This window comes from Pavona decussata, unplaced genomic scaffold (assembly GCF_977016875.1).
Source record: "Pavona decussata unplaced genomic scaffold, jaPavDecu1.1 SCAFFOLD_2, whole genome shotgun sequence".
Taxonomy (NCBI): Eukaryota; Metazoa; Cnidaria; class Anthozoa; order Scleractinia; family Agariciidae; genus Pavona; species Pavona decussata.
The window spans coordinates 3,442,132-3,465,501 of NW_028145426.1; the positions used below are offsets into that span (position 1 = coordinate 3,442,132).

Sequence of the window (23,370 nt, forward strand, 5' to 3'; positions counted from 1 at the left end):
GTGCTGTCACAAGAACAGCAAACATTAAATTCTTGGAAAGTCATGCGTGCTCGGCGCTATTGTGAAGGAAAGTCATAGCTGACAGTATTGTCGTTTATGTTATGATTAGAAAATATGATAAAGAATTTATATTCTGGCTAGTAACCTACAAAGCGTAAAAGTTTACAAAATCAACTTCACAAGTGTTTGTAGATACTCGTAGTGATGTGGTTCCACAGCAACTTTCGATGACGAGACGGAAACTAAGGGAGAAATATCTGAGCTGATTTTTCAAAAGGTGGCTACAAGTTTTCAGCTCAAAGGCAGACGAACTTGAGATTGGGGGGTGGGGGGGTGTAGAGGGGCGTCAACTGCTATGCCACTTGAGAACCGATGAAATTAGAGGGTTTAGGGGTGCTAAAAATCTAAATCCGGATTTCCCAATCGAACGCACCCTAGGAGTCTAAAGCTGGAGAGGGGACGGGTGTGGATGAATTGGCCACTTATGTTGTCTCGACTGAATTTTGTCAGCCATTCTCCAGTCAAGGAGACTTCTTTTTGTGGTCTCTAAAGAACATGTCGGTTTCTTTCAATCTCAGGCAGCCTCTCCCAGTCCTGTGTATTCTGGGGTAGCTGGAGCAGCAGTCCAGCCAGGGGTGGGTGTCATTGCAGTGGTAACTGCTAGATGTGGTTCCTTTGACTTTGTGACCAAATTTTGGAAAATCAGCTCAGATAAAACATGCAATAATACTTACTCCATTTAATTTTGAGAATCTGCCGGCTGATAATAATTATCACACTTTCAGACTGAGTGATTAAAAGCATCAATCTATTTGTCATTTGTCCACATCGATTTTCTCGTTAGTTGTTTTCTATCACTTAATTTCATCTTTTAATTTTTCACGTTCTCGTTTTCCATTTTATGAACGTATACTTTTTCTTGTGACTCGTTTCTCCGTGACTAGTTTTTGTGGAGCCTAGTGAGCGATACGTTATAAAATTATTGATTTGAGACAAGAGTAACTGCTGAATTCATTTCGTTCATTTTGTCTCCTCCCAATTTGCAGTTTGTGGCGAGTCCCAAATGCCAGTATATTCTTAATGAGATAGTTTACTTCAAGTGGCCGCACTGGCAGAATGTTGGACGAGCACCCAAAATCGCCTGGTCATTCATCCAGCTTGTCATTGTCATGATAACAAGTTGCTTTTATATTCCTCTTCGGCTGGCAGGAAAATGTCGTTGTTGTGAAAGAGATGGAGGAAGGTGGTGGAAGTTAAGAAAGTTCTATGAACATCCCTATTCCAAGTTTATCAATCACACAACGTGGTACCTTGTGTTTCTTTCATTTGTAATAGTAACCTCGTTTGAGCAGGATTTTGCAACAACTAAGACTGGACTGGTGTCCATCGGTAAGTCACGTGATTCTTTTATTGGAATCTTTTGTATTTAAGTTCGTACTGGAAATCTGTTTTTATTTCCTCTGTTTTTGCTCCGGTTGAGGTCTGTCACATTATTTCGAATTTCTCGATTTATCCAAAATCTCAAAAAAAAACCCCATCCAAATTGGCTAAAAATTAGTCACAACCAATGAAGAAATACTAACATCATGCTGAAATATCTTATTGTCTTAATCCAGACTACGTGGTACTTGCTTTTGTGATCGGCCTCCTTGTGCAGGAATTCCTGGAGGCCTGGAGACAGGGCGTTTATAATTACATGTCAAAATGGTGGAATGTCGTGGACATGGTGATAATAATTACATTTTTGATGGCTGACGTAGTATGGCTTTGTACATGGGGCTTCAGTGGAAAAAAATGGAAACCACAGGAACCAGGTTTTGTTGTGGCTGATGTCATATACGCAAGTGCGACCGTGATGGCCTTCTTTCACCTGACGCATATTTTCCAGGTAAGAAGTTAAGCGACACCAAGCAAGTTTCTGGCTGTTTGTGAGGCGGGAAAACTTTCTGAACTTTTGAACCTTGACCGATGTTTTCTTCTTTTGCTTTGTTTTTGTATCTGTAACGTTTATGTCCTAAGCGTGAAAAATATAAATAGATAAACAAATAAATAAAATTTCATTTCCTTCGGCCCTACTTTTGTTAGAAAGCAGTGAGTTTGTGCACCGAATAACTTTGATGAACACGTTGGAACTAACGTTATGATCTTTCTCCCTTTTTTTTTTTTTTTTTTTGCATTCCATGTTTGCTACCGAAACAACCCGCCTGTTTTGCACCCAGCTGCTCGATATGTATTTTTGCTTGGCGTCCCCACACTATCGTCCGTGTCCAAGAAAAAATACGCACCGTTATGGATTATTATTCCAGGCAGTCAAGGGAGGCTCCCCTCTTGACTGCAATCTAAATGTTGCCAGAGTCTCGTAACTTTGTCTTTACCAACATTTTACAGATAGACTCAGTATTGGGTCCCTTGCAGCTATCGCTGTACAAGATGCTAAAAGATGTTTGGCGATTTCTTGTTATCTTCCTTCTGCTTTATATCTCGTTCGCCACTGGTATGGTCAAGGTGTACTCCTACTACGTCGCCTCACAGATTGAACTAAAAGCGCAGAACATGTCTCACTATCAGCAGGACCATCCTTACGCCAAGTGAGTGAATGTAGGTTGTCTAAACTCAACTCATGGTGCGACAGTTAATGAAGCCAAAAGATGTGTACACATTTGTACACAAGCATGATCATGTCTCCTAGTGCTTAAGAGCCGTCCTCTGTAAATATCGACTATCGTCGTTTGGACGAGAAAAAAAGAAATCCCTCAAACTTTCTCAGAAGAATGGTCTATATAAGTGATTCACATAAATATAACTTTCAGCTCTGTTCGATTCGTATTTTAGCTGTAGTGCGACCATCTTGGTTTTACCGCTCTGAGAGGGCTTTTAGCGGCCATTTTAGGCCACACTTTTAAGAATTTGCCTTACAAAGAAAGCGTTACAAATCCGAACAAAATCTCATTATTCGAGACAAGCAAATGTTTGTTGTTGTGTTGAGAAGCTTTTTTGGGAATTTGATCGAAATCTGATTTTTTTACAAAATTTTTAATTTCTTCCCTATTGAACTACTCTTCAAGTGCCCAAAAAATGGCCAAGTTTAAAGGAAAATATCGCTAAAGATACATTAGTTGGCATCCTAAAACAGCATCCCGGTTAAAGAACAATGTCTTGTCTGTAAGAATATGCAATAAAATTTTTGGGCAGTTAAAAAGAGAAAATTATAGAAGAAGAAGTTTTAACTGTATTTTTGTCAACAAACACCGCCTTCGTAATTAGCATAACAACATGAAAATAACGATTTACTAAGAAAATGATGATAAATTCCACTTACCTCGTGAAATATCGAGAACTGAATATTTCAAAATATATCAATTTATAGTTTCAGTCGGATACAGCCGCATTTTCGATGATTTGTTGTGCGAAATCTCCGTAATACACCGCAGCCGTTAACCTGAGTTGAATTCTTCAAAGTCCGTCAGGACAACCATCGGCCGAAAAATTGCCTTCCGCCCCATGAGCTGCCGTGTGCAAGGTGCCAAATATTTCTATGTTATCCTTAATGACCAAAACTTCTTTCAGCAACCATTGAAATCCTGCTTTTAACTGGAGATTCTCGTCAAGAAATCGTTTATGTTCCGTTGACCTTCCGCCGTGATTAAACAATGAGATTGCGTTACAGAAACACGCGCACATCCAGACGGGCTGGGGTGGGGGTGGGGTAGAGGTGGGGAGGAAATAAAGATGTCACAGACCTTAGCTTGTAAGATGCTGCGAAAGCGTTAGCTATTATTCGCCTATTCGGGGCTATAAATTAAACACCTTTCTCGGAATAATGGAACATGACTAGTGACTTTGGGGAACGTTGAGAAATTTGTGTAGGTTATATATTTTTTCTGGTTTCTGGCGTAGTAGGAAGTACAATGTACCCTCTGTAAAGTCATGGTCTCTTATTTAGATGGGTACCTTTTCCAGCGAGTTCAAATATTTTGTGGTAGATCTAGGGGCAAAAATGGACTTCTGGAACTTTCGTCGACAATTAGTTTCATGTTTTTTTCCCTCTCTCACTGTGATCAAATTGCCCTGCGGAAACGCGAAGCCGATCGTTAAGTAGATTTACATATTAATGACTACATCAAATTAAATTTCATAGGTGTGGCTAATTTTCATTTTATTTCGGGTTTAATATTTTAAGTCGTTTGGGTCGCAAAAGAGAACCATAGAAATATAATATGTCAATCAAAACGTATTGTTTCCAGTTTTAATATGTACATTCTTTTCGTGACACGCGTAAAGCGAATGGCTTAGTAGCCGCACTTTTAATTGGTACGTGGAGAATTCCTGGTCATGGCCACCTGTGGCTACTCGTCGTATGTTGGAGGTACCTGCGGATCCAGTACCCAAAACGATAAAAATGTGCAGTGTGTCCTACTGAGTGACTGCCGAGGGGACATGAGCGTCCATTTAAAAGCACTGCACGTTTGGGACGCCTCTTTAAAAACCGAGGCACAATTGCTTCTAGCAAGGGCAGGTATAGTATGAGTATTTTGATATTTATTTTACTAGTTTTCTCTTAAGAAACACCAAAGTACAAATCATAAGTATTCATTCCTTGAAGCGAATACATTTATTTTGAACTCCCCCACGAAATTCACAACCTGGTTTCCATGCCATTTCGGATCACAAGTTATCACCTGCAATTACACTTCATTACACTTTTTCACACGAAGACGCTAAAAATAGAAGCATTTGCGGAGTGAAAAGCGTGTAACTTAGTAAGAAGCAAACTGTCCCATTAGATCGTACTCTCTAAACTAATGCTTTTGAAAAACACGTATTTGAATCTCATAACTTCTTCCTTATCAAATTTTCTTCCTTATGAAATTTGGTCTGCGGCATTTATTAATCACGTCCCAGGAGACCGTGGGAAAGTGCTAATTTCATTGACGCCCATACAGTGTATACAATTTGTACTAATGCATTCATTTCATTTTTTTTATTAAAGTGATAGTGTATTAAATGGATATTGAAGCTGGGGACGTACACGTGTGCATTAAGGGCCGTCGATAAAACCGGAACATGAAACATTCCGGAACATTCCGGAACATCCCGGAACATCCCGGAACACGAAAAAAAAATTAATAAAAATAAAGGAAAAATGAAAAAAAAAGTGTGTATATTTATATAAAATGAAATTACATTCTATCCGAAAAAAATTCATATAAGAAGAAGTACGGAGTTGGTGGGACGGTAGTATAAATGGGGTATGTACTTCATGTATCCCTGATTATAATAGGGGATATATGTAATCCCATACAAACCCTCATATTAATTTTACGTGCCGGTGAATATAACTTTTTCATTGTTACCTAATATTACAAATATATAGCTGTCAGTGAGCTTGGGATAGTTGTGAACATGTATGAACCCGAAACAGAGGAGCAACGATCAACTGATGCTGTAAATTAGTGTTTTACTTGCCAGCCCCCCCCCCCCCCCCCACCCTCCCACGCCCCAACCAAAGAAATAGAGCACATATCATATTCCACATTATTCTGGGACAGCAGTTTCCTATTTAGTACCCGAAATGCATAAAATAGCTTTTACAGTAATCATGAAAGTCCCCCCTTTTTTTTAATTTAGGAGCTGTTCCATTTTTGTTTCCTCCCCACCCCCACCCGAGCCCGTCTGGATGTGCGCGTGTTTCTGTAACGCAATCTCTTTGTTTAATAACGGCGGAAGGTCAACGGAACATAAACGATTTCTTGACGAGAATCTCCAGTTAAAAGCAGGATTTCAATGGTTGCTGAAAGAAGTTTTGGTCATTAAGGATAACATAGAAATATTTGGCACCTTGCACACGGCAGCTCATGGGGCGGAAGGCAATTTTTCGGCCGATGGTTGTCCTGACGGACTTTGAAGAATTCAACTCAGTTTAACGGCTGCGGTGTATTACGGAGATTTCGCACAACAAATCATCGAAAATGCGGCTGTATCCGACTGAAACTATAAATTGATATATTTTGAAACATTCGGTTCTCGATATTTCACGAGGTAAGTGGAATTTATCATTGTTTTCTTAGTAAATCGTTATTTTCATGTTGTTATGCTAATTACGAAGGCGGTGTTTGTTGACAAAAGTACAGTTAAAACTTCTTCTTCTATAATTTTCTCTTTTTAACTGCCCAAAAATTTTATTGCATATTCTTACAGACAAGACATTGTTCTTTAACCGGGATGCTGTTTTAGGATGCCAACTAATGTATCTTTAGCGATATTTTTCCTTTAAACTTGGCCATTTTTTTGGCACTTGAAGAGTAGTTCAATAGGGAAGAAATTAAAAATTTTGTAAAAAAATCAGATTTCGATCAAATTCCCAAAAAAGCTTCTCAACACAACAACAAACATTTGCTTGTCTCGAATAATGAGATTTTGTTCGGATTTGTAACGCTTTCTTTGTAAGGCAAATTCTTAAAAGTGTGGCCTAAAATGGCCGCTAAAAGCCCTCTCAGAGCGGTAAAACCAAGATGGTCGCACTACAGCTAAAATACGAATCGAACAGAGCTGAAAGTTATATTTATGTGAATCACTTATATAGACCATTCTTCTGAGAAAGTTTGAGGGATTTCTTTTTTTCTCGTCCAAACGACGATAGTCGATATTTACAGAGGACGGCTCTTAAATTGTGGTTGTAAACCTTATACTTCTGGCTGAAAAATTTCTGAAATTTCATTGGTTCCCTAAACTCCATTCCTTGAAACCACGACATATTACATCAACTAAATATACAGCAATTTTTCTCATACTTCCACTAGGTTTCATTATGGTTATCGCGATGAAAATTTACATATCGATTCTACGTTTGCAATTATAAATACTCGTTCTTAAATTGTATTGGATATGAATATTTTCAAACATGACTGCATGCGCATTCCCGATTAGGCGGAGAAAGAACGAAAAGGATTTCTATTGGAGTTCTTTAAAAATTATTGCAATGCCATGTGCTGCCAAATGATTGCATGGCTGACCTAACAAATTTTAACCGGATAAAGCTCGTGACAAAACGTTCTTATTTGCGAGGCGAGCTGCTAGTATTTTCAGTCGCGAAGGCCGCCATCAAGTATGTGCTCTCGCTGTTTTTAAGTATACTGTTTTTCTTTCTCAAGTCTTAATTGGTCAGCGGAATGACCAATCGAGGTTTATTTGGGATGGAAGGATCAAACCACCCACCCTAATTTCCCCATATCTACTATAACTCGATTCCACGCTACGCATCTTCACGAAAAGTCATGTGCTATTACTGGGAATCGATCTCTCTACGTACCTTCCAATCACCAACACAATAGCTTTGCATAAAGCCTAATTTACCAACAGCCCTGTCCAGGTGCTTTCAAGAAAAAACAATAATAAACAAACAATTCATCCTCACGAGTTGCCTCACAGGTCCTTTGATTGAAGATTTATGCCGTTTTACCCCGGAATTAAAAGATACATGAAGTATTAACCAAAATGTTAACAGTTCTGAAAAGTCAACTTAGTTTGACTCCAGCCTTAAAACCACAGTACTGATGATTGAATTCCCATTAGGAAAGGGCCGTTTTCTAAACATTCCCCTTTCACTTAGCTGGGGTCAGAATTAAACACATTTGGGCGCTGTAGGTTTAAGTGTCTGGGTATTTTAACATTTATGCAAACGGGAAAACTTTACTATTATCAGTATTATTACTGTAACAAGCAGTCACTTTAGAAACGGAGACTTTCCCAAAGCTAACATTTTATTTTCTATTATTTTAAGGATGTGAATCTTGACTGTAGGTCAATTTATTTATTACCTAGGAAATACACTTTGAGCGTAGACTTAAAAAATTTAAGTTAAAAGTTCCTGCACAGGAGAATTGCAACAAATTCCGTTTTGTTTAAAATTAAAGTTTTAGACACAGATCTTTGTTGCTTTTTCCAAAAAGCCCAGGAAACGCTAATTCACCTTTTCTGGCATTGCCCGGTAACAAATACCTTTTGGAAAAACGTGCAAGTCCCTATAAAAAAACCCAACCTCTCCTTTTTTCACTGCTGACGCAATATCCCTTATTTGTTACCTTGTCACCTTTGTCTTTGCTAGTGTAAGTACTGTATTGTTCGTAGCTTTATTGTTTTTACATAATATTAACATTGTATTGTAATCCTTGTGGGCGGTGTGTTTTCTTGTATTCTTGTATTGTGTTTGCAATAAAACAACTAAAATAATAATAATAATAATAATAATAATAATAATAATAATAATAATAATAATAATAATAACGCCCCAGTCTATGTATAACCTTATGGCGTACGTACGTTTTTACAACTGTCGTAATAATAACATTTTATTTTCTCCTTTGCAGTCATGTCAACGCGTTCATTGGTCTCTTTTGGTTGCTACTTGGCCAAGTTGAAGAAGAGAAAATTACCGTGAAAGATCCTGGTTTTCATCTTACAGCTGTATTTGGCAGACTGTTTTTTGCAGTTTATGTGATCTGCATGGTGATTGTTGGTCTGAACATGTTGATCGCCATGATGAACAACTCCTATGAAAGAATCATGGTGAGAGTAAAAGTGTACTGTTTATTCACAAATGTTTACTCTCTGAAATTTGAAATCGTTTTTTGAACGTCAATTATCGCATTCCGAAAACTGGATAGGCCATTTTACAGTTGTGTGCTTAGTGTCCTGGTCTTGGATTGGAAGCGAGGCTGGGGGTGACCTTGTTTTGATACAAACCTCAGTGCTTTTCATATGTAGATGCAAACCGGTTAGCATAAGAAAAGCATGATCTACACATGAAAAGCAGTGCTTCCAATCCAAGGTCAGGTCACTTATACACAACTGTAAAATGGGCTATTAGTATTGACATAGAATTTACAAACATACAAAAGGTAACTGTGAGAGACTATGTTTTTGAATCAGTGACACAATCATACTCGCACAAAGGAAATCCGAGTCCTCCCAACAGGAGTCGAACCTATGACTTAAATATGAATAGGCCAAGACATAACAATTGACTTGCAAAAAAAAAAAATAAGCTGCTATTGATATTGCTTACGGTCTACATAACTATTTAGGGAAGAAAACTCTAACATAAACTTAGAATAGGTGTAAAATATGATAAGCCTTTATAAGTTGGCTTGGCCTGCATAATAAACTATAAAAGACGTGTGGAATCCTTAAATTAATGTTGTGTATGAAGATTCTGCTCTTTCCTACTCGCCTTAAAATTACAACATACCTGTGTTTAATGTGTAAGATTATGTATATAATTGTTATTAATATTAATGCATGTTTTTAAACTTTAGTGAGATACACGATTCCACAAGCAATTCTGTTGCTTTAACTGCTATCGCTGTTGTTGTTGTTGCTGGCTATCTTCCGCTATTTAATTAAACACCCTCAGACGTACTTGTAATTCCGATTTCCTCGTAAAATGTGTTTTCAGGGTGGTGCTTTTTAAGGCTACATCATAGTATGGGTCAGCAGCAGAGAAGATGATCCTGAGTTCAAGTTTATGTTTTGGATGCCCTCAGTGCCGCCAGACAGGCACTGTGTCAGGCTACAGTGAAAAGTCTGCCAAGACTCCTCCAAGATGTACTTGATACATTTTCAATAAACCTTCATTGCAGATTTGTCATTTAGATCAGGGCATTTTTGGTCGCCTTAATAATTGATAAGGGCGCTTGCAAGGTTTTAATTTTGATGTCGACGTGTGCATTCCATTTCAAACCATCAGTTATTGTCATGTCTGCCGAGGTTACAAGATCAAAGCATTGATAATTTGACTTCACCATACCTACAACACCCTATTTTGGACTGGCGGGTTTACAAAAACCTCATTCCAGGGGTTCAGGTTGAGGTCTGAACCTTTCATTTGTTGTGGACTTTACACGGCCACTTCCTGTGCAGTGTACAGCTGTCGACTTTCCAGCTTTGAACAGGCAGAAGCTTGAGACCAGTTTTGATCGGTGTGACGCAACGTAACGGGCTGGAGTAAAAAGAGGCAAAATCCACAGATCCGTTATCAGATATGTGGCTATCTTAGGGAACAGCTCGGTACAGTGAAGGGAAGGAAGAAGCGGGGAGGGTGGGGGACCTATAGTAGTAATCAATCCTTTCTTGCCTCATACTGCTCGAACTGCATTTTGGCGAGTGATCTTGAAAAAATTACAATAAATATGTTTTCTACTGCTGTTGTTGTTTATAGGGAAATGCAGACGTAGAGTGGAAGTTCTCAAGAGCTCAGATGTGGCTAGAGTCGATCGACAAAGGCAACACGATGCCGGTGCCATTAAACATTCCCTACTACATCTTGTATGTCTTGATTGTAAAACCTTCTGTCAGATGCTTTGGATTCTTAAAAAAGAAATGCCAGTGCTGTAACGAGGTAGGAATTTGATGTTTGTATGCCAACAAAATATTTTCTTGGTCAGTAAATGCATGTTTTCATCGAAACATGTCTTTGCGCTAGTTCAAACAACTCTTCCTTAAACTCTTACCACCTTTTAAAATTGTGTCTGATTGTTGAACTGCCAAGTAACTCGCATTTATTGAGACGACTCAGTGTGGTTGATCGGTTGATCATTATTTTCCTTACATTCCGATTTGTGCTCATTTATAGCAAGGGGACGTGGAAGCAGCCAACCGGGAGGTATGTGGACAATCTTTTCTTACTGCAAGTGATCAGAAAACGCTTGTCATCGTCTAGTGATCTGCAAAGGCCGCACATTAACTTTGTCCTGTTTTCACGAGCAAAACGCTTCTTAGCCGGATCAACACTATTTCACACGATTGTTATCTCGCTGAGGGTTTAAGAAAATTAAGACAAATTTCGCCAAGTAAAAGGCCAAACAATAACTGTACATACTTTAGCTGGAAACAAAGCTTCCATTTTTGAATCAATTCTTTTCAAATTATTCACTTGTATTAAAACCTTTCTTTCAAATATTTTTTCTCTAAATGAGTTTTTACATGTATGTTTGTTATCGTGGTAACGAAACCTCAGCATTACTTCCTTCTTAAAGAAACTCTTAGAATACGTTAAAGAAACCACTTTTAAGAAATTCAAAATGTTTGAAACGATCGCCTGCTACTTACATTGCTATTTGCTCTTATATTTCATAGTTAGGGTAGTTAGATAAGATCAGAAATGCACGGAAAGCGGCACCCAGAGGCGCCTTTGGAGCGAACTTGATTAAAGTAGGAAAGAACTGTTGTTTGTCCGTCGCTTAAGGACGTTACCATTACCGTTATAATGCATTTCAAATTTCAGATTAAGACGGACTTTCCTGGGGAACAAATATTTTTATACAATTTCGCTCTTTAGCTACAGTTCAACCGCACCCCTCAGAGCCCGAGGTAAAGATTCTTACTGACAGAATTGTAGCTAACCATTCGCTCACGTATTATTCGATTTGGTTTCAGAGAAACGAGGAGAAGATAAGGAAAGAGCCGGTAGGTTTTTCTTTGAACACTCTTCCTGAATGGCATTCAGAAACTGGAGATCGATTAGGGAAGTTGGGGTGTGGTAGGTGACGTGAGCTAACATATAACCATATGCTATGCCACACATTGATATTTCAATCCTAGCAGTATGCAGGATGTCCCATGAACCTAGTTTAATTGCCTTAGCTACCACTAGTCTCCTGTAGCTCAGTGGAAGAGCATCCGGACTAGTAAAGGTCTTAGGTTCGACTCCTGATAGGAGCACTCACATTTCCTTTTTCCATGTATGCCTGTGTCATTCACTGAATAATACATCATTATCATATAACATTGAAGAAGATCAATTTGTAAAAGGATGCTTTTAAAGGACCTTAAGTTTAAATTAGCATCCATTTTGTTAATACTACGAGTGTGAAACATTGGCAAATTTTAAAATTGAAAGGAGTGTTTCCTACTTTAAACCATTTGAAGTTTTTCTATGATATTTTTTTTTCTTTTAATTGAAAGGGATTTGCTGAAGCAAAGACATGCAAAAATTACAGCGCGATTTAAGGTTCGACGTTTCGGAGTCATCTTGACGTTCAGAAAGAAAGAAAGTCGTCTTCCATTTACAAACACTACCATCTTCAACATAATGACCAGATAACACAGCGTTTTTTAGAGCGGTTTCACGTAATGGCGAAATGCACCAGCAAATTTGATTGCCTCATTCATGAGATGCTATTCCTACGCAAACTGAAACCAGAACTGATCGTGCAAACTGATTCAATTCGCGCTAAAGTACTTGTTTAACCATCTATTAATATGTTAATTTTCAGCTCTAGCCTATTTAAATATCCGCGTTCACAAACTGATTTTTTCTCTTGATAATGGAGTCAAGATGACTCCGAAACGTCGAGCCTTAAATCTCTCTGTGTTTTTTTTTTGCATTTTTCTTTTTCACAACATAAAATGTTGCCATTAGAGTCGGATGCCATTTTCATTTGCAAAAAGCCGTTAAAATGAAGTCCTAAACAAACTTTGATGAGTATTTGGAACTAAAATACCAATCAGGTTAAACGTTTTCATGTCTATCCATGGAAACAGAACAATGCATGTTTTCATCGAAACATGTCTTTGCGCTAGTTCAAACAACTCTTCCTTAAACTCTTACCACCTTTTAAAATTGTGTCTGATTGTTGAACTGCCAAGTAACTCGCATTTATTGAGACGTCTCAGTGTGGTTGATCGGTTGATCATTATTTTCCTTACATTCCAATTTGTGCTCATTTACAGCAAGGGGACGAAGAAGCAGCCAACCGGGAGGTATGTGGACAATCTTTTCTTACTGCAAGTGATCAGAAAACGCTTGTCATCGTCTAGTGATCTGCAAAGGCCGCACATTAACTTTGTCCTGTTTTCACGAGCAAAACGCTTCTTAGCCGGATCAACACTATTTCACACGATTGTTATCTCGCTGAGGGTTTAAGAAAATTAAGACAAATTTTGCCAAGTAAAAGGCCAAACAATAACTGTACATACTTTAGCTGGAAACAAAGCTTCCATTTTTGAATCAATTCTTTTCAAATTATTCACTTGTATTAAAACCTTTCTTTCAAATATTTTTTCTCTAAATGAGTTTTTACATGTATGTTTGTTATCGTGGTAACGAAACCTCAGCATTACTTCCTTCTTAAAGAAACTCTTAGAATACGTTAAAGAAACCACTTTTAAGAAATTCAAAATGTTTGAAACGATCGCCTGCTACTTACATTGCTATTTGCTCTTATATTTCATAGTTAGGGTAGTTAGATAAGATCAGAAATGCACGGAAAGCGGCACCCAGAGGCGCCTTTGGAGCGAACTTGATTAAAGTAGGAAAGAACTGTTTTTTGTCCGTCGCTTAAGAACGGTTTGCTGTAAGAACCGACTAAGCGTATACAAAATAGAAAAAACCGATTTCCCCTAACTTTGCCAGAATAAAGGGCTTGGTGAACTACCTCTAAAAATATAAGTTTCATTTTGTTTAGAGCTTTATTTATTTTGGGGGAATTTTTTTTAAATTTACCCATGGAGGCGGGCTAAAATCACGCCGAAGGAGGCACTTTTGTAGAAGCTCCCTTTTATACAAGGAGCCTTTTCTAGAAAAAATTAACCCAACAGAAGGAACAATTTTATTTTCTTAGATGACTAGCGGCGTTAAAGTTAAATAAAACGTAAACATGAATTTTTGACCAATTTTTTAAGTTGCGCCTTTTAACCGCTGATTATAACAACCTAATTTTGGCTAAATTCAAGGACAAAAAAAGCATTTTGGTACATCGCTTTGCCCTACGAAACTACACTCCGGGAAAACATAATCATTTCAACTAAACATTGATCGAATAAAAAATTGGGGTAAATTAAACAGCGAGTTCTCAGAGCGTTTTCAAAACATGTCACTTCAGCAGTTAAGAGCGACCTTTGACCTTTTATATCCAGAGGAAATATAAACGAGAGCTCATAAACCTTGACTTTCCTTCGCCGAAAGACGCTTATTTTTACTCTGCTGGCACATTTTGAGTAAAGGAAAACTACACATTTGAATTTGAAGTTATGTACTAGCTATGAAAGATAATTTGAAAAGTAAAATAAGCAATTCAATTCGACTTTGAGTAGGCGGTTCCGATTTGTTTACTACGAAATTGCGATTTTAAAGCCTGTTTACAATACAAATACGGCATCAACTTCAAGGTAAACCTCATTCTACTGAATGATTAATAAATCCTTCTTACCTTAGAGATCTTTTCCTGCCTAAAAAACACGGTCCGTGTTCATTGCAAAAGTGTATTGACCGAGATCGCGGAACGCCTCAAGCCAAAGACAAGTTAACGAAACCACAGGAATGCCAGGAGTACATTTCGTACTGAGATGTGTACTTACATATTTCGGTATTACTATGACACGTCAATTCAAAACGCCTTTTTTCCTTTTCGGACACTAAGATGTAATATCTTAACTACTTAAAGATCACGTAAATTGAAAAGAGCGCCGTGTCCCGAAAGCTAACTTCTTTTGTTCGTTGCACGTTGTACTTGCTGAGTGTACAGTGGATTTTTTCGTGGTTGGCTACGACCACCGGAGTCAGTGGTGCTTATATATGGCTGTGTGTGAATATGGGTAGATTGTAGGGGGAACATGTGGTTCAAGTGTGAACAATTTAGCCAATGTGAAAAGCTTAATCCTTGCAAAGTGTACCAAATCCACGCAAGGGCATCTGCGTTATTGCAACACTCAAGACGCTATGTAAGACTGAAGCAAAGTTGTTTTCGGCACGGGCAGGTATGTTTTAGTGGTGTGTACTGTGTATATGAATGCCCAACATAAATTAATTTTAAAATATTTACTCTCAAAACAAAGAGAGTTTTTTTTCTTTTCTTTTCCTTCTTTTTTAACGTTGAAAGTTACAATATTAACCTCTAACTCAGCTAACGTGGTTAAATTTGTATATGATTTGCGTTTTTTATATCAAGAATCGTCACGGATCAGTAAGTTTTCGTTTATCTTTAAAGCTTGAACATCTTCTAAGGAGTAATTTTTAAACCAAAACCCTTCTGTAGCGAACTTAACAGAGGTCAAAGGCCGCAAAGGTTAGTAAACATTGCGATGTTTTCGATGCGTTTACGAAACGCTTAAAATAATTTAATTTAATTAAAACTTGTTTAAAAGTCACGAAACAACTAAGCTACGGCAAACGTAAAGGCAAAAAGCTTTCTTGTTGCTTTATAAATATACAAAGCGAAAAGTTTCCCTGATCATCAATACCTAAGTCCGTGAAGAAGGATTTTTTGCCTAAAACCACAAAAGATGTACGGACGAGCATGATAGCCTTGTTTGTTTCACAAGAAGAGAACGTGACTTATTAGATTTGCGGGCCTTCAAAGAACCGAATGTATGTGACAAGAGAAATAAATTGAATTTATTAATTCATTCAGGTCGGGGGCGGAGGCGGGGGGGGGGGGGACAACAAATGTGGGCGGTGGTGAATAAAACATTAATGCATTCTATTTTCTATATGTTAAAATTTCCAAGGTAAAAAGCAAGGTAAAGTACCTGTAGTAATTGACTGTTTTACCTTCAAAGGCATTTTTGAGAAAAGGGAAAGTCACCTTGAGCTCACTATTTGACCGAGACATCGGGACACATTTGGTATCAGATGGCGTTCAAATAAGAGGATCTGTGCCGCTACCATTGGATGGGCATGGCATGGGACGTCAGTGTAAGGGGAGAAGGGAATATCATCTATACATGCTAACGGCTTTTTTGGGGCGTCTACAGACGGATTCCACCCAAGGTTGTAGCACCTCATATTACTACTCACCCGAGACAGTCGCCGTATCCCTATCTATAGTTTTGGTTCAAGTTTATTGTTTTGTTATAATTATTACTTGTTTGTGATGCAAGGAATTTATTTCTATCTCTGTATCTTTTTTCACTTATGACTTCGTTGGATTGACAGCAAGTGGTAAGATCACAAGAAAGAAAAAATGGGTACAGCCACAATGTGGAATTAGCCTATATCATTCCCATTTTTATCGCAGTTTCCTAAATGTCACGGAGATCTGACAAGTCGCAACGTTTGTCATATAAAGGTAGTTCATTATTAATGGACAGTACAGTGCAAAACGAATCACTGTTAAATAAATAAAAAGAGCTGTGCGGTCCCGGTATTGTACAATTTTATACAGTGGGATTCCTGTGGCTTTATTTGGTTAATCGTTTAGCGATCGGGCGGCTTAATAATTTTGCAATGAATGCAGGCTATGTCTTTTTTTAGTCAAGAAAAGATCTCTAAGGTAAGAAGGATTTATTAATCATTCAGTAGAATGAGGTTTACCTTGTAGTGGATGCCGTATTTGTGTTATAAACAGACTTTAAAATCGCAATTTCGTGGTAAATAAATCGGAACCGCCTACGCAAGGTCGAATTGAATTGCTAATTTTGCTTTTCAAATTATCTTTCATAGCTAGTACATAACTTCAAATTCAAATGTGTAGTTTTCCTTTACTCAAAATGTGCCAGCAGAGTAAAAATAAGCGTCTTTCGGCGAAGGAAAGTCAAGGTTTATGAGCTCTCGTTTATATTTCCCCTCGCTATAAAAGGTCGAAGGTCGCTCTTAATTGCTGAAGTGACATGTTTTGAAAACGTTCTGAGAACTCGCTGTTTAATTTACCCAAATTTTTTATTCGATCAATGTTTAGTTGAAATGATTATGTTTTCCCGGAGTGTAGTTTCGTAGGGCAAAGCGATGTACCAAAATGCTTTTTTTGTCCTTGAATTTAGCAAAAATTAGGTTGTTATAATCAGCGGTTAAAAGGCGCAACTTAAAAAATTGGTCAAAAATTCATGTTTACGTTTTATTTAACTTTAACGCCACTAGTCATCTAAGAAAATAAAATTGTTCCTTCTGTTGGGTTAATTTTTTCTAGAAAAGGCTCCTTGTATAAAAGGGAGCTTCTACAAAAGTGCCTCCTTCGGCGTGATTTTAGCCCGCCTCCATGGGTAAATTTAAAAAAAATTCCCCCAAAATAAATAAACCTCTAAACAAAACGAAACTTATATTTTTAGAAGTAGTTCACTAAGCCCTTTACTCGGGCAAAGTTTGGGAAAATCGGTTTTTTCTATTTTGTATACGCTTAGTCGGTCCTTACAGCAAACCGTTCTTAAGGACGTTACCATTACCGTTATAATGCATTTCAAATTTCAGATTAAGACGGACTTTCCTGGGGAACAAATATTTTTATACAATTTCGCTCTTTAGCTACAGTTCAACCGCACCCCTTAGAGCCCGAGGTAAAGATTCTTACTGACAGAATTGTAGCTAACCATTCGCTCACGTATTATTCGATTTGGTTTCAGAGAAACGAGGAGAAAGAGGTAGGTTTTTCTTTGAACACTCTTCCTGAATGGCATTCAGAAACTGGAGATCGATTAGGGAAGTTGGGGTGTGGTAGGTGACGTGAGCTAACATATAACCATATGCTATGCCACACATTGATATTTCAATCCTAGCAGTATGCAGGATGTCCCATGAACCTAGTTTAATTGCCTTAGCTACCACTAGTCTCCTGTAGCTCAGTGGAAGAGCATCCGGACTAGTAAAGGTCTTAGGTTCGACTCCTGATAGGAGCACTCACATTTCCTTTTTCCATGTATGCCTGTGTCATTCACTGAATAATACATCATTATCATATAACATTGAAGAAGATCAATTTGTAAAAGGATGCTTTTAAAGGACCTTAAGTTTAAATTAGCATCCATTTTGTTAATACTACGAGTGTGAAACATTGGCAAATTTTAAAATTGAAAGGAGTGTTTCCTACTTTAAACCATTTGAAGTTTTTCTATGATATTTTTTTTTCTTTTAATTGAAAGGGATTTGCTGAAGCAAAGACATGCAAAAATTACAGAGCGATTTAAGGTTCGACGTTTCGGAGTCATCTTGACGTTCAGAAAGAAAGAAAGTCGTCTTCCATTTACAAACACTACCATCTTCAACATAATGACCAGATAACACAGCGTTTTTTAGAGCGGTTTCACGTAATGGCGAAATGCACCAGCAAATTTGATTGCCTCATTCATGAGATGCTATTCCTACGCAAACTGAAACCAGAACTGATCGTGCAAACTGATTCAATTCGCGCTAAAGTACTTGTTTAACCATCTATTAATATGTTAATTTTCAGCTCTAGCCTATTTAAATATCCGCGTTCACAAACTGATTTTTTCTCTTGATAATGGAGTCAAGATGACTCCGAAACGTTGAGCCTTAAATCTCTCTGTGTTTTTTTTTTTTTTGCATTTTTCTTTTTCACAACATAAAATGTTGCCATTAGAGTCGGATGCCATTTTCATTTGCAAAAAGCCGTTAAAATGAAGTCCTAAACAAACTTTGATGAGTATTTGGAACTAAAATACCAATCAGGTTAAACGTTTTCATGTCTATCCATGGAAACAGAACAATGCATGTTTTCATCGAAACATGTCTTTGCGCTAGTTCAAACAACTCTTCCTTAAACTCTTACCACCTTTTAAAATTGTGTCTGATTGTTGAACTGCCAAGTAACTCGCATTTATTGAGACGTCTCAGTGTGGTTGATCGGTTGATCATTATTTTCCTTACATTCCAATTTGTGCTCATTTACAGCAAGGGGACGAAGAAGCAGCCAACCGGGAGGTATGTGGACAATCTTTTCTTACTGCAAGTGATCAGAAAACGCTTGTCATCGTCTAGTGATCTGCAAAGGCCGCACATTAACTTTGTCCTGTTTTCACGAGCAAAACGCTTCTTAGCCGGATCAACACTATTTCACACGATTGTTATCTCGCTGAGCGTTTAAGAAAATTAAGACAAATTTTGCCAAGTAAAAGGCCAAACAATAACTGTACATACTTTAGCTGGAAACAAAGCTTCCATTTTTGAATCAATTCTTTTCAAATTATTCACTTGTATTAAAACCTTTCTTTCAAATATTTTTTCTCTAAATGAGTTTTTACATGTATATTTGTTATCGTGGTAACGAAACCTCAGCATTACTTCCTTCTTAAAGAAACTCTTAGAATACGTTAAAGAAACCACTTTTAAGAAATTCAAAATGTTTGAAACGAATGGGGGATCGATTTGTTCTCGCCTGCTACTTACATTGCTATTTGCTCTTATATTTCATAGTTAGGGTAGTTAGATAAGATCAGAAATGCACGGAAAGCGGCACCCAGAGGCGCCTTTGGAGCGAACTTGATTAAAGTAGGAAAGAACTGTTGTTTGTCCGTCGCTTTAGGACGTTACCATTACCGTTATAATGCATTTCAAATTTCAGATTAAGACGGACTTTCCTGGGGAACAAATATTTTTATACAATTTCGCTCTTTAGCTACAGTTCAACCGCACCCCTCAGAGCCCGAGGTAAAGATTCTTACTGACAGAATTGTAGCTAACCATTCGCTCACGTATTATTCGATTTGGTTTCAGAGAAACGAGGAGAAAGAGGTAGGTTTTTCTTTGAACACTCTTCCTGAATGGCATTCAGAAACTGGAGATCGATTAGGGAAGTTGGGGTGTGGTAGGTGACGTGAGCTAACATATAACCATATGCTATGCCACACATTGATATTTCAATCCTAGCAGTATGCAGGATGTCCCATGAACCTAGTTTAATTGCCTTAGCTACCACTAGTCTCCTGTAGCTCAGTGGAAGAGCATCCGGACTAGTAAAGGTCTTAGGTTCGACTCCTGATAGGAGCACTCACATTTCCTTTTTCCATGTATGCCTGTGTCATTCACTGAATAATACATCATTATCATATAACATTGAAGAAGATCAATTTGTAAAAGGATGCTTTTAAAGGACCTTAAGTTTAAATTAGCATCCATTTTGTTAATACTACGAGTGTGAAACATTGGCAAATTTTAAAATTGAAAGGAGTGTTTCCTACTTTAAACCATTTGAAGTTTTTCTATGATATTTTTTTTTCTTTTAATTGAAAGGGATTTGCTGAAGCAAAGACATGCAAAAATTACAGCGCGATTTAAGGTTCGACGTTTCGGAGTCATCTTGACGTTCAGAAAGAAAGAAAGTCGTCTTCCATTTACAAACACTACCATCTTCAACATAATGACCAGATAACACAGCGTTTTTTAGAGCGGTTTCACGTAATGGCGAAATGCACCAGCAAATTTGATTGCCTCATTCATGAGATGCTATTCCTACGCAAACTGAAACCAGAACTGATCGTGCAAACTGATTCAATTCGCGCTAAAGTACTTGTTTAACCATCTATTAATATGTTAATTTTCAGCTCTAGCCTATTTAAATATCCGCGTTCACAAACTGATTTTTTCTCTTGATAATGGAGTCAAGATGACTCCGAAACGTCGAGCCTTAAATCTCTCTGTGTTTTTTTTTTGCATTTTTCTTTTTCACAACATAAAATGTTGCCATTAGAGTCGGATGCCATTTTCATTTGCAAAAAGCCGTTAAAATGAAGTCCTAAACAAACTTTGATGAGTATTTGGAACTAAAATACCAATCAGGTTAAACGTTTTCATGTCTATCCATGGAAACAGAACAATGCATGTTTTCATCGAAACATGTCTTTGCGCTAGTTCAAACAACTCTTCCTTAAACTCTTACCACCTTTTAAAATTGTGTCTGATTGTTGAACTGCCAAGTAACTCGCATTTATTGAGACGTCTCAGTGTGGTTGATCGGTTGATCATTATTTTCCTTACATTCCAATTTGTGCTCATTTACAGCAAGGGGACGAAGAAGCAGCCAACCGGGAGGTATGTGGACAATCTTTTCTTACTGCAAGTGATCAGAAAACGCTTGTCATCGTCTAGTGATCTGCAAAGGCCGCACATTAACTTTGTCCTGTTTTCACGAGCAAAACGCTTCTTAGCCGGATCAACACTATTTCACACGATTGTTATCTCGCTGAGGGTTTAAGAAAATTAAGACAAATTTTGCCAAGTAAAAGGCCAAACAATAACTGTACATACTTTAGCTGGAAACAAAGCTTCCATTTTTGAATCAATTCTTTTCAAATTATTCACTTGTATTAAAACCTTTCTTTCAAATATTTTTTCTCTAAATGAGTTTTTACATGTATGTTTGTTATCGTGGTAACGAAACCTCAGCATTACTTCCTTCTTAAAGAAACTCTTAGAATACGTTAAAGAAACCACTTTTAAGAAATTCAAAATGTTTGAAACGAATGGGGGATCGATTTGTTCTCGCCTGCTACTTACATTGCTATTTGCTCTTATATTTCATAGTTAGGGTAGTTAGATAAGATCAGAAATGCACGGAAAGCGGCACCCAGAGGCGCCTTTGGAGCGAACTTGATTAAAGTAGGAAAGAACTGTTGTTTGTCCGTCGCTTTAGGACGTTACCATTACCGTTATAATGCATTTCAAATTTCAGATTAAGACGGACTTTCCTGGGGAACAAATATTTTTATACAATTTCGCTCTTTAGCTACAGTTCAACCGCACCCCTCAGAGCCCGAGGTAAAGATTCTTACTGACAGAATTGTAGCTAACCATTCGCTCACGTATTATTCGATTTGGTTTCAGAGAAACGAGGAGAAAGAGGTAGGTTTTTCTTTGAACACTCTTCCTGAATGGCATTCAGAAACTGGAGATCGATTAGGGAAGTTGGGGTGTGGTAGATGACGTGAGCTAACATATAACCATATGCTATGCCACACATTGATATTTCAATCCTAGCAGTATGCAGGATGTCCCATGAACCTAGTTTAATTGCCTTAGCTACCACTAGTCTCCTGTAGCTCAGTGGAAGAGCATCCGGACTAGTAAAGGTCTTAGGTTCGACTCCTGATAGGAGCACTCACATTTCCTTTTTCCATGTATGCCTGTGTCATTCACTGAATAATACATCATTATCATATAACATTGAAGAAGATCAATTTGTAAAAGGATGCTTTTAAAGGACCTTAAGTTTAAATTAGCATCCATTTTGTTAATACTACGAGTGTGAAACATTGGCAAATTTTAAAATTGAAAGGAGTGTTTCCTACTTTAAACCATTTGAAGTTTTTCTATGATATTTTTTTTTCTTTTAATTGAAAGGGATTTGCTGAAGCAAAGACATGCAAAAATTACAGAGCGATTTAAGGTTCGACGTTTCGGAGTCATCTTGACGTTCAGAAAGAAAGAAAGTCGTCTTCCATTTACAAACACTACCATCTTCAACATAATGACCAGATAACACAGCGTTTTTTAGAGCGGTTTCACGTAATGGCGAAATGCACCAGCAAATTTGATTGCCTCATTCATGAGATGCTATTCCTACGCAAACTGAAACCAGAACTGATCGTGCAAACTGATTCAATTCGCGCTAAAGTACTTGTTTAACCATCTATTAATATGTTAATTTTCAGCTCTAGCCTATTTAAATATCCGCGTTCACAAACTGATTTTTTCTCTTGATAATGGAGTCAAGATGACTCCGAAACGTCGAGCCTTAAATCTCTCTGTGTTTTTTTTTTTTGCATTTTTCTTTTTCACAACATAAAATGTTGCCATTAGAGTCGGATGCCATTTTCATTTGCAAAAAGCCGTTAAAATGAAGTCCTAAACAAACTTTGATGAGTATTTGGAACTAAAATACCAATCAGGTTAAACGTTTTCAGGTCTATCCATGGAAACAGAACAATGCATGTTTTCATCGAAACATGTCTTTGCGCTAGTTCAAACGACTCTTCCTTAAACTCTTACCACCTTTTAAAATTGTGTCTGATTGTTGAACTGCCAAGTAACTCGCATTTATTGAGACGTCTCAGTGTGGTTGATCGGTTGATCATTATTTTCCTTACATTCCAATTTGTGCTCATTTACAGCAAGGGGACGAAGAAGAAGCCAACCGGAAGGTATGTGGACAATCTTTTCTTACTGCAAGTGATCAGAAAACGCTTGTCATCGTCTAGTGATCTGCAAAGGCCGCACATTAACTTTGTCCTGTTTTCACGAGCAAAACGCTTCTTAGCCGGATCAACACTATTTCACACGATTGTTATCTCGCTGAGGGTTTAAGAAAATTAAGACAAATTTTGCCAAGTAAAAGGCCAAACAATAACTGTACATACTTTAGCTGGAAACAAAGCTTCCATTTTTGAATCAATTCTTTTCAAATTATTCACTTGTATTAAAACCTTTCTTTCAAATATTTTTTCTCTAAATGAGTTTTTACATGTATATTTGTTATCGTGGTAACGAAACCTCAGCATTACTTCCTTCTTAAAGAAACTCTTAGAATACGTTAAAGAAACCACTTTTAAGAAATTCAAAATGTTTGAAACGAATGGGGGATCGATTTGTTCTCGCCTGCTACTTACATTGCTATTTGCTCTTATATTTCATAGTTAGGGTAGTTAGAT

At 37.6% G+C, this 23,370-nt stretch overlaps 2 protein-coding genes across 8 annotated transcripts in view; both read left to right on the top strand.

The window, feature by feature from the left end:
* Nucleotides 1-11,998, top strand: part of LOC146490076 (short transient receptor potential channel 4-like) — a 34,857-nt gene extending 22,859 nt beyond the window's left edge. Inside the window, exon 8 of the mRNA XM_085127816.1 lies at nt 11,434-11,998. Within this exon, the coding sequence (XP_084983942.1) occupies nt 11,434-11,544 (111 nt within the window). The 3' untranslated portion in view covers nt 11,545-11,998. The remainder of the gene's footprint in view (nt 1-11,433) is intronic.
* LOC146490077 (short transient receptor potential channel 4-like) overlaps nt 1-23,370 on the top strand; it is a 32,428-nt gene that overhangs the window by 2,469 nt on the left and 6,589 nt on the right. For 3 of the 7 annotated variants that reach the window (XM_085127319.1, XM_085127382.1, XM_085127250.1), the window contains exons 2-9: nt 1,047-1,389; nt 1,617-1,888; nt 2,389-2,588; nt 8,367-8,565; nt 10,217-10,396; nt 10,631-10,660; nt 11,434-11,463; nt 22,834-22,863. In XM_085127319.1, the coding sequence (XP_084983445.1) occupies nt 1,047-1,389; nt 1,617-1,888; nt 2,389-2,588; nt 8,367-8,565; nt 10,217-10,396; nt 10,631-10,660; nt 11,434-11,463; nt 22,834-22,863 (1,284 nt within the window). Of the gene's footprint in view, nt 1-1,046; nt 1,390-1,616; nt 1,889-2,388; nt 2,589-8,366; nt 8,566-10,216; nt 10,397-10,630; nt 10,661-11,433; nt 11,464-12,729; nt 13,073-18,619; nt 18,650-21,547; nt 21,561-22,831; nt 22,864-23,370 lie in introns of those variants that run through there. The other 4 variants (XM_085127169.1, XM_085127456.1, XM_085127518.1 and 1 more) reach the window with 4 other exon arrangements.